Source organism: Pholis gunnellus (assembly GCF_910591455.1).
Source record: "Pholis gunnellus genome assembly, chromosome: 5".
Taxonomy (NCBI): Eukaryota; Metazoa; Chordata; class Actinopteri; order Perciformes; family Pholidae; genus Pholis; species Pholis gunnellus.
Window position 1 is genome coordinate 1,563,328 of NC_136531.1, and position 12,439 is coordinate 1,575,766.

The 12,439-nt window shown below is 42.2% G+C and overlaps 1 protein-coding gene across 1 annotated transcript in view; it reads left to right on the forward strand.

Annotated features, from left to right (window-relative positions):
- Positions 1–293: 293 nt before the first annotated feature.
- The window catches only part of LOC306696211 (voltage-dependent T-type calcium channel subunit alpha-1I-like), a gene marked incomplete at both ends in the record, with an annotated part of 137,186 nt that continues 125,040 nt past the window's right edge, over positions 294–12,439 (forward strand). Inside the window, one exon of the mRNA XM_079159764.1 lies at positions 294–680. Within this exon, the coding sequence (XP_079015890.1) occupies positions 294–680 (387 nt within the window). The remainder of the gene's footprint in view (positions 681–12,439) is intronic.

Consider the following 12,439-nt stretch of genomic DNA (forward strand, 5'->3'; position numbering starts at 1 on the left):
ATGATTCATTATTAAAAGGAAAAGAAGCAAATCTTCACATTTGTAGAACCAATAACAAAAACGACTTAAACCATCAAAACAGTTGCCAATTGATTTTCCTCTTCATCAAATTATTCCATATTAACTCTTCATGTGTTTTGTTTGTGAATGAACTGTGAAATAAAAAGTAGAAAGTGGTACGGAAGGAAAATACTCTACTAAAGTACAAGTATCTCATTTGACTGATAAAAAACACAGATGTTTGTATTTTTAACGTCTCCTCTCGTTCTCTCACCCCAGACCGTTGCGTTGCCATGACGAGTGAGGAGGAGGAGGGCCCCAGCGTTGCAGCACCGGCGGCGGCGGCGGCGGCGGCGGCGGCAATCTCCGGGGCGACGACGGCCGGAGCCTGGGGCGCCGCCGTCACTTCCTCCTCCCCCCGCAGGCCCTTCCCCCCGCACCGCCAGACAAAGGAGGAGGAGGAAGAGGAGGACATAGAGGAGGAAGGGATTCTTCAGGAAGAGAGGATTGAGGAGGACGAGGAGGAGGAGGACGCGGTGGAGTGTGAAGGGCGTGATGAAGACGACGACGACGACAGCACCGACACCAGTGTGTTAGTGGTGCCGTACCCGGAGCTGGCGCCCGTGGTCTTCTTCTGCCTCAAGCAGACGACCTGTCCTCGCAGCTGTTGCATCCGCATGGTCACCAGCCCATATCCTTTCACACCGTCACCGGTGCAGATTAATATCTGAATCCATCCTCATTCACTCATCATCACCCGGTTCTAGGCTCTGAAGTAGCACGTTAAGAAGAACGCATCACTCTGAAGTTCAGTCTTCCTTCAGTCTGACACAACATCCTGGCTTTGGATGTTTTCAACCTCACCTGACACGTGAGCAGCCCCCCCCCCCACCCCCCAGGTGGTGCATGGGGGGGTCTGGATCCAAGTCCAGATAAGTGCAGTTTAAACCATTTGAGAGCAGGATTTATGGATGCATGACGCATTCTGCTCCAAACACGCGTCATTTTAACAAGGTGTCAGCAATGCTCATGGAAGAATGACAAAAACAGATTTACTAACAGATTTGCTAATATTATACAGATTTATTTTTGTCAGTGTTGCATGAATGAATATTCTCTGAAAAACAGGAAAACGTAGCGCAAACCAGATCTACCGAGCCGCAACCTTTATTCTATAGAAATGTAAGTGGTGTGGTGTAGAGTCCCACCACACAATCAGTCCTATTGAATTGATAATAAAACTAGTTATAACGAACATTATAAGACTGATTTTCATCAAAATGACATTTGCTTGTAACTAGCATTACACCTAAATTCGGGAGAAACATTCTAAGCAACTCACAATTTAACACACAGCGTTGTGACGTACTGGATGGAGCCTCGTGAACTTTCACTTCAGAGAGCTTGAAGTGAAAGTTTTCCGCTTTTTGTGTGAAATGATCAGTGTGAGGTGATGCAGGACTCTTTATCGTAGTGTTTGTGTTTTCTATCTGTTCTCTGCCCTTCATGAGAAACGACACAGGGCAGCACAAGCAGACTAAGAGCAACACACTTCCAGTCAGGTCATGTGCGACTCACACACAGTTCATATTCCTCTAAGCTGTAACGCCGCCGAGTGACGAACGAGTGAGTAGAAAAAGCAGAGATATGACCGGCTGGTTGATATTGGCAGAGACTAATAAAGGGAAAGAGAGAAGAAGACGAATGAAAGGATTCAGAGAAACGATGGAAAGAAGGAAGGTTATACTGATGGAAAGATAAAAGTGAAAGAGACCAAACGTGAGACGGGCAGTATAAGTGTTTCAGAGAGGTGTGAAGGTGGGGGAAGGAATACAACAAAGATAGTATGTGTGTGTGTTTTTGTGTGTCTGCATGTGATAAATCGTTCCAGCGTTGACATCTCAACGTGTGCATTAGTCACATGGTGCGACGTGCGACGCGTCAAGTGATCTCAAACACATCACGCTCAAACATTTTTTCCTGCTGCGCACGAAATGAAAACTCGCACGGCTCTCGTTTCCATGATTCATCTCCTAGAAGTCATGATTGACTCTGATTTGAGGGATCTCGGACACACAGACTTTGTTGCATTGACGGACACGTCGGCTCTGCATGCACAGCGAACCACCAATCACAAATTTAGTCGCAAAAAGAAATATTTCGGCTACAGAAAGGACGGTGTCGACCAAAAAAAACATGAGTTATACCATTACTGTATGTTCCATATTGCATACAATATAACATGCAATAAAAAAACATAATTTTTTCCAATATGGTGCAGCTCTAATGTGAGCATGTGTGTGGAAAAGCAAAGCTGTTTCTCCCCAGAGACAAAGACAAGCTGACATTAGTGATTCCTGTCATGGAGAGAAAGACGGAGATTGAAATAAATGTTCTCTTTGCAGACACTCTGCACTTCTTACCTTTCCATTGAGCAAACATCACATCACCTTCAGCTTCATTCATCACCAGCTGGGGACAAAGACGCAGCAGAAATTAGAGCGGGAAAATAAATGTTGGAGAGACAGTTAATAGGTTTCGTCTGTTATTTGTTCCTCTGCTCCGCTCACAAGTATAATATATATTATAATCCATCTGGATTCTTCTCATGTACATGATGAGAATAAACCTAAAGGCACATGCTGCTAAAAATGTACTTTAAAGCCCTGTATCCTCATATCAAATCTCCAAAGAGATCTCAAAAGTGAAGCCATTGCGCTTGTGTCTTAAAGCTGCATTCTCTCTAATGTCCATCAGGGGGCGACTCCTCTGGTTCTATGCCTCTGCAGGTTGTAAAGCAGGGGATGCTTTAGGGCGGGGCTTACTGTGATTGACAGCTTTCCCTTCACTGGTTGCAAGAAAACAAGAGATGCATATTTTGTCCTACTTCTTAGAAACAAGTCCATGTTGTTGACTTTATCAGCACTGTAAAGTATTTTAGTTACTCTTAGCGGCTGCTAATGCTGACGCCGGTTTGTTAGCTCCTGAGCTATGGCGGCTAAACACACATAGTGTTCAAGTGGAAGAGCTAACGTGGTTTAGAAAGGGCTCTTTGAAGAGAGATATAGTACTCAGAGTTTTAAGGAAATAGAGGAATTGTTGTTGGCCACTTATTAGTGCTTCAGGAGTTCTGAGTGCTGGCTCAGCTCCCCCTCCCTCCCCCTCCCTCCCCCTTCTCCCTCTGGCTCCATCACTCTTCTTCACCCTTTCTCTCTTAGACAGCAAATCATTTGTAGTTTCCATTGTGTTAAAGCACAGAGAGGACGTCAGTGAGGCAGAGTTGGATGCTTGGCAGTCGACAGGGATGGACGGGTCAGACTTCTGATTTATTCCAAATCACAGTTTGACATCATTTACTTCCGGATTTTTATTTGTGCGTCACTTTTTTTGTCGCTGATCCTCATCCACACTCACCAATATGTCCACTTCACCATTGTTTCACTCTGTCCTTGTGAGAAAACAACGTGCCAGGAACTGTTTTTGAGAAAGCAGGAGAGGAGGTGGATATCGCTGGTTGAAGGACTATTTATATCAATGAGACTAAATATTCAAAACACCTTTTATACAACACAACATAACAGCCTCGAAAGAATATTCACAAAGTGAAATCAGGTTGTTTGTATTATGCAGCATTAGCTTTACGGAGGTGTACCGTAATAAGTCCACATTTCTAATTACAGCTGTATAAATCATAATTGTGCACTACAGGCACTCATATATCATACGTCTTCTTATTCTCTGCCCTGTAACTTGTGCTGCGCTACATTTTAAGTGTACTTGACAATTTCTTATCAACAATAGGAACGTAGGCCTGCTCTGCTTTGGTACAAGTGTAAACACGTATACACTTTAAATGTATTTACATGCAAGTGTACTTCTCAATTTGCCGAGTCATGAAACAGCAGCTCGTAACAACGTAGCTGTGAAAGTGAAGCTATGAAAAGCTGAACCCGGGAACACGTCTGGGTGCGCACAAAGCACTAATTAACACAGGAATAAATAGTTGTCATTCAGCGCCCTGCAAAAACAATGCTCATGTCCACCAAAGCACTATTTTGGATAATTGTAACACTGCAGTAAACTCAAACGGCTTTCTTTTGTTCAAGGAACGCTCATTCTGCTGATCCCGCTGAGGATCAACAGCCTGCTCTGCACTCTGTGCAGCTTTTCAGCGTTTGGGTTTTGGTTTGGATATCGACAGTTATAACGCCAAGGACTGCAGGAATACTCCAATCTGATTGGCAACAGGGTGTCCATTGATTCCTGTTAAACTGTCCGTTAACCGATCACAATGAATGCTAGCAGGGTAGCTAGCCGGTCTCGTTAAACATTCCATAAAAAGGTTTTCAACCGTACGCTATGACATTGACTTTGAATCTTTCTGCATAACGTATGTTAGCGTTATTTTAGTCACGATTGTGTGAAAACATGGTATTGATTTGTGACATGGCTGGATAGCCGGCTAGTCTGCTTGTTATACATGCTGTTAAATTATATTCACTGTTTGTCAACCGTACACAATGTTATTGACTTAAAAACATGATGCTAATCAAGAATTTGTGAACATCTTGATTCTAATTTGGGAACAGTGACATGGCCGGATAACTAGCTTGTTATGTTGTCTTACATGCTGTCAGTTCATATTTACTGTTGGTCAAACATATGCTATTGAATCTCGTTAGCCTAAAGTTATCTTTCTGGCTCGTAGTTGAGCCGAAGGGTTTCTATGAGCTGAGCCTAGAAATATCTCCCGTTGCCAAGTTGTATCCAAGGTCGGTCCAATTTACGTTGACATCGCATAGGGAACCTCATGGGACGGTGATAATTGTTCCAGGTGTTAGCAGGGAAATGCCACGCTGAGCGCCAGACAGTTCTGGCCTCCCCGTCGCCCATTAATAAGTCCTCATTGTGAACATCTCAGCGGGCATTATCCCTCACACGCTCCATTTATGAGCCATAACAATGGTTTGTTAATCTTCATGAACCGTTGGATGTTTTACACCAACACTATGGGCTGTATTCTAGAAATAATGTATGAAAGTATACAGATTATGTGTATGTATGCATGTACATCATTACCTTTTGGGGTACTTGCAGGAATTTAATACCACTTTAAAACACACTATTCATGGTTTTATTTTGAAGGGTCAATGCAAATCTATGGGACTCAACTATGTTGACTTTCAAATAAAAACAATGACGTTCAGGCAACAGAAAAGCAGTGTAGAGCAGCTCACTGTGGCTTTGATACTCTACTACCATCCTCTCGTCTTACAGGGAGTCGTTGGATTCATTGTTTAAATCATACATTATCTTTCGTAAAGCTTAAAAGACTTTTTGCTAACATCTGTTTGTTCGATGCTCAGTTCTTTCCTCCAGCAGTGCGCTTCATGTAGCTACAACAACAACTTCATCGAGTGGAATCTTAACCGTGTTGCTGCCCAAAGGCATTCATGTTGAATTATGTTGAAAGCTGTGGTTGAAAAAAGCACTTTAACAATTCAGTTCTCTGAATACGAGGAGCGAGACAGACGCGGTTAAGAGAACCACTTTAGTTGGAACTGAGTTTTCTGCTTCTTCACAGAATAACGTAGCCGAGGTGCTGCCAGCAGTCTTACCATCCTCGTGAAATTTGTATTTGTTTTTGCAAAATTGTACATTTCCCACGCTGAATCGACTGCGTAGTCGCATAAGAAATGAAACGTCGAGGCGAACTTGTCACGGCCTGTGGTTTCTCTTCCCTGCTTTGCGCTACACAAAGCTGTTTCCAACAGGGAGTACTCTCATCATATCCACAATCTGTGTGACTCCACTGATGCCCGGGCTGTAAGTGAAGCAAATATCACGTTAACTAGCAGAAACACAGCAGTGTGCGTTCACATAGAGAGGGCGTAATCAGAGCGGAGGGGGGGGAATAATGAAGATCATTTGAAAGGCTTTGAGATGTTTAATGCTGCTCTCCACAGCTAAACCTGTACCTGTGTGCTGGAAAGAAGGAAGGACAGGAGGGAGAAGCAGTCTGTGCAGAGACAAACAGAGCAAGAGGAGTTTAAATATATATATATATATATTCTGCTCCAAACCAAATCTGATGGCAAGGGAGGTTCAGATTAATAGCTTCCAATTCACTTTCAATCTCCTGTGGACCAACACATGTGGCCCTCTGTGCCACTGGCATTACAGCACATACACACACACGCTCACCGTCACACTAATCTACCGACACGTGCACACAAATACAGACAATGAGTTTCACATATCTATATATATATATATATGAATAATCCATATTGGCAGATACAGATCCCTCTTTTGTTTGGTTTGGTTACAGCAGCTGGTCTACCAGACTTCAGAGTACAGACCACCGCTCTGACGTCAGTAAACCGTCACAAATTCTAAATGTTATACTTTTACTTTGTTATTGTCATCTATAGTGACAAAAAACACATCTTGTCATTAGTAGTTATTCAAGTTTCTCACCAAAACAACATTTTACAGATGACATGTGAACACATCATGATAACTTTATAATGTACCTTCAGCCAGTACTCGTGTTCACTGAGCAGAGCCTGAAGGCATCATGATGTAACTGAAGTGAACCTCCTGTTGGTTAGCCGTTAGCGGTGCTGCTAACGTTACTAGCTCTCCTCCTGTTGGTTTAAACACTGATTGGTGTATACCGTAAATTCCGGAATATAGAGCGCACCTACAGATAGGCCGCACCTGCTAATTTTTAAAAGAAAAAAGAAATTGTACATAAATAAGCCGCACTTGTCTATAAGCCGCAGGTGTCCCCATTGAAACATGAGGTATTAACGCGACAAGATGTTACAGGAAAGATTTTTTTAAACTTTTAATTAAATAAATGCCGGTAACATCCACAACTACATACATACTGCAAATTCTTTTTTTCAGAACACTTTTAACAGTGTAAATAACCCGATTCGTGTTTGGCAAGGTTGCATGTTTTTGCCTGTTTTCTGAATTTGTTATGTCTTTCCTGTTTTAAGACGAAATGCCTTTATTTTGAAGGCAGCTCTCAGAGTAAAAACGGAAGTAGAACTGTGCGCGCGAAGAGAGAGAGTAAAGTAAGGAGAATATGACGGTTGAGAACGTATATTAACAGTACGGTATTAGTACCCCCCCCCCCCCCCCCCCCCCCCTTCCGAAGAGGCACAAGGTTGGTTAATAACTAATAACTGTAATAACTAATAACTGTAACAACTAATAACTAATGACTGTAACAACTAACAACTGTAATAACTGTGTGTGTTTTAACTGACATAAGTAACGGCTCTATGTGTGTAGGCTATAGTAATGCCAACGGGAAGGAAATGCTAACACATATTTGTTGCTATGTGCTTTGTACACAGCTCTTACGTTGTTTGTGGGATTTATAAAGAAAGACGGATCGCTTTTAACTTGAAAGCCGCATCATGTGCATTTCTTCATGTCTTTTCCATGATGAGGGTGCGTGCACGAAGCGCAAAATGGGTGATCTGAAGAATTAAGTGTGAGTTCGTTTGCCGAAACAGTTGCATTGGTCCACTGTGACCTGTTCGGTAATTTCATTGGTCAGATTAGCCGCATCGTTGTAAAAGCCGGAGTCTCAAAGCGTGTGAAAAAAAGTAGCGGCTTATATGCCGGAATTTACGGTACACTGAATGTAACATGATCAGAGATCAGAGACTAGAACACATCAATGATGTCCTGATCACATACAGGACTGTCTCAGAAAATTAGAATATTGTGATAATCCCCATACGTGTGATTTAGTTTACTGAACCAAGCTGAGTGTTTTTCAAGGCTCAGGAAACCCTTGCAGGTGTTTCGAGTTAATTAGACGATTCAAGTGATTAGTTGAATACCCTACTAGTATACTTTTTCATGATATTCTAATATTTAGAGATAGGATATTTGAGTTTTCTTAAGCTGTAAGCCATAATCAGCAATATTAAAAGAATAAAAGGCTTGCAATATTTCAGTTGATTTGTAATGAATCCAGAATGCATGACATTTTTGTTTTTTTAATTGCATTACACAAAATAAAGAACTTTATCACAATATTCTAATTTTCTGAGACAGTCCTGTATTGTACTGAATATTGGAGGATAACGATCGTCAGTAAAACTTTATTTAACTCTGTGGTCATTGATCAGAGGTTCAATAGGTCTGTCAGTCACCCATCTGCTCCCCCAGTGTGATGCATCTAATTAACCCACTGATCATGTGACACCAGGTCTGGCTTCTGATTGGTTTGGTACTTTGCAGCAGTTTAACAACATCCAATGCTTGTGGTGGAGCATTTGGAACAATGTCCCGCCACTGCAATTATATGAGCTTCAAGTACAAGAGACACTGAAGATAATTCAGGATAACTGCACTAGTGGACGGGGTGTATTGATCAGGATGGCGATTGGATATGTTATCATGTTGGCTGATGCTCTGCATCAGGAGAAAAGGGATTCATTTGATGCAATTTGGCAGTTCTAGAATAATCATTAGACACAAGGGGATGGATGTGAAACACCTTTTGGTTTGTGTGATTGGATGATGATTGGATTAATGCAGCTGAACTGGATCTTATACAAGAATGTCTACTCAACAAAATCAGTTTGATTGGAAATCAATTTCCCTGCAGTGGCTGCAGAAGTTTCCTTTAGTGAAGTTGAAAGGTAGCTTTCTTGCTGAAAAGTGCACGGCAGGCAGGTTGCGTACGGCAGCAAGGATCAATCTGTCTGATTGGTCTCGCTGGTGTCCTGGATGTTGATCTGGTTTTCTTGTTTTCCATCCAGCCGTGAAGCCCTTTGAGACCGCAGTTGAAGTCTACGTCAACAAACTTGTTGTGACATGTTTGTGTGACATTTCATTTTTTATTGGCGTTGGGGTGTTCGGGATGGGACTGAGGCCGAAGGTTTGTTTGGAAGTTAAGATTTCAATCATGCTTGACAGGAATCAACTAATCAACTTGTTTAACTTTGAGGTCCTCACGATGCATTGTTGACTTTTAAGTTAGTGTGTATCTGCTCCTCATCAAGTCTCTGATCTATGCTTACCGATAACACGCTTCTCCATGTAGACCTGCAGAGAGAGTTGTATGTGTCTTTGGAGAACCATGAAAGTCAGGGGGCGACTCCTCTGGTTGTATAGAAGTCTATGAGAAAATGACTCTACTTCTCTCTTGATTTATTACCTCAGTAAACATTGTAAACATGAGTTTATGGTCTCAATCTCTAGTTTCAAGTCTTCTTCAATACAGCATGATGTTCATTTAGTACATGATGGTCCATTTAGAGTCACACAGACCATAAAGCAGTGTCACTCCTCCTCCATCCATATATGGTCACTTCCTGTTCACTGGTTGCAAAAAACAACAACATGGCGACAGCCGTATTCCAAGATGGCGACGGCAAAAATCGGCAAACTCTAGGCTTCATAACTGCAGTCCACAAACCAGTGAGTGACGTCACAATGACTGAGTCCACTTCTTCTTATTTATTTTGAACTTAGAAGCAGGACAGCAGCATCTCTCCCTGCTGCACTCCAGCATTCAGGAAAACACAGTTTGAATTCCAAAGGGGAACTACAATCGCTGAATGCAAAAGACCATAATATGTCTCACTCTGTTCACCAGCCAGAGAGGAGGACATGTTTACTGCTGGCTTTACTTCCCACTGAGCCTCTTTCTGTCATTCAGCTCTGATGGAGAGATTGATGAGGGTGTTATTGAGCTGAGACTTTACTGGATTGTTTTTAGTGCAGGTTTTATGCAGCGGTCAGTTCCTGTAGACTCAGAGTGTTGCCGGGGGGGGTGGGGTTGAACTGACAGCTAGTCTGCCTCTTTGGGACGCTCTTTCCTCCTGACTGGACATGTGCAGCATGGATGAAGTTATTTATGAAGACATGTTGGAATGGACAATGCTGAAGCTGTCAGCAGCTGTTCTTCTGCCACTCATTATTTGTCCATAGCTCCCTCTTTCTATTCTTTTATGCTCTCCCAGCAGCTGTGCTTATGCTGATGCCGGTATTAATCATTATGCTAATGAGACTGTTAATCACTATGCTAATGTCACTGTACGTACCCGTGGAGCTGGTGCATGCGAGGACCTGTGCTGTGTCTCCTCTCTGTTGCTCCCTCTGTCATTCATGTATTCAATCATTCTGTTTGTATTCAGATAGTTTTCTATATTCATATTATTATTCCCTTCCTGTCCGTTGTTCCTTCCTCCCACTGTTCATCACCTTCTGCTTCTTTCATCACCGTTGTTTTCTGCTCATAAAAAGCCTCTTTTGAACCTCTTCACCAGACACTTCTAAGCTGCTTTACTCCTCTATGTATCTCTCTTTCATCCTTTATTGACATCACTTAAAAGCCAGTCTGTAAAAATGGGTTTTAATTAAGAAGTGATTTAAAATATTTCACTGATTCACTGAAAGTCCATTAAAAGAAGTCAGTATAGTCACATGATATCTCATCTATTTCCCCTGTTATGGATCAGAAATATCGTCATTTCAGTTCTTATTCATGTGGATGAATATTGAAACTTGACTTGTATATTTCACATCCTCCTCTCCGCTCAGGAGTTCATGATGTGGAGCTTTTGCACTGCAGAGATTGTTGAGCAGTAACGCACTATAATATCTTTTATTTATTGTTTTATGAACTGCTTTCAGACCCTCGCATTGGAAAAACAACCCCCCCCCCCCCAACAAACATCCATATAATATAAATGATCCATGTGAGCCTAATAACACTCATAACAACAATAAGAGTAGCAGTGGATATAATAGAATCATTATTAATTATTAGTTAACAAAGGAGATGTCTGAGTAACATTTCAGAGCACAGGTCCTGGTCTTAGTCTAGTTTGCTGGATCTCACCGGTGTGAGTGGACCGTGGACAGGATGTCGCTGTGAGCCAGAGAGACATGTAAAAAAGATGTATTTTAAATTGGAGGGTTATCTCGCTGTATGGCTTGTTTAACAGTATTATAAGGTCACTAAAGTAACACCGTCCTTCAACCGTTAATGAAGCCAAAGCTTTCAGTTTGCAGAAGGTGGAAGAAGTGAAGTAAACTAAGAGGATCAGATGTAGAGTCTCATAATCCTCTCAAACGTTCTTCTGTTCTGCCAAAGGGCCAAAACAAATATCCAGTTAGTGTTTCCCTTTTCTCATCTTCTCCTCCAGCACCGTCTGTATAGATGGTTCACCCTCTCATCCACCTTTCTTCTTCCTCGGCCTCTTTACCTCTGTGGCGTGACGTCACCTAGAATTCTAATATTTAGCCCATTTAAAGGAAGCGATCAGTAGTTCAGCAGCGATGGATAGTTCTCTATGGTGCTGATTGAGGTTGTGTCACTCTCAGCGAGCTTTGTTTTAAAACGTTGGATTAAGCCCCACGTGTAACACTTCAACGTCCTCCTTCGACTTGTTAAAACCCACCCAGAGCCAAAGAAGATGCAAGTAAAGGCTGCAAAGTCCCACGACCAGCAAGTTCTTGAGATAAATGAGTTTATTCAAGTTTACGGACGCCACACGTTTGACTGCTAACGCTGTGTGTCGTAGCCTCTTAGCGTTCGGCCCAGACGTGCAGACGGCCCCGTGCTGGTGGTGTCCTGCATCGCCGCGCTGCCTTCATGCTGGTTGCTGCCAATACGGATGATTGTCAGCTCGGCATCGCCCACTGGGCCCGCGGGCGCTGGAATAACACACTGGCTCCTGTGGAGAGATGGTTACACCTGTGTGTGTGTGTGTGTGTGTGTGTGTGTGTGTGTGTGTGTGTGTGTGTGTGTGTGTGTGTGTGTGTGTGTGTGTGTGTGTGTGTGTGTGTGTGTGTGTGTGTGTGTGTGTGTGTGTGTGAATAGGTGAAGGGTCATCCAAGGTGAGCAGCAGTCTTCAAAGTACAGCAGACCCAGTGATAAGCACAGAAGGTCGGATGTGTGTGTGTGTGTGTGTTATGGTGTGTGTGTGTGTGCATGCGTCAGCATCACCTTTCTTTTTGCCGCCGTGGCGATGTGCAGGAGTCAGGTGTGTTATTTATAGCTTCCTGTCTGAACAACAAACCCAGACGTGGAACTTTTCTCTGATATCTGAACTCTTTCATGTTCTCCCGTTCTTTTCTTATAAAAGCTGTTTTTTCCTTTTTATACAACAAACATCTGTTAGTTTGTGTTTTCAATATTCAGATTTAAAGCTGGTAATAAACTAATAAACAAAAGTAAAAATTCTCAATAGAAAGAATTGAAAACGTGATTGTTTACCTCTCACAAATATGATTATTTTACTTTACCGTGAATATTATATTACTTTTAATGACGTGCAGTTTAGTGTTTAATTCATAAATTAGTCTCAGATTTGTAGCAAAGTTTAACATCACAAAACCGCAGAAAATCAAATCCGATCAAAGTCAAATAGAGCGTACTGTTTCTATTAAAAAG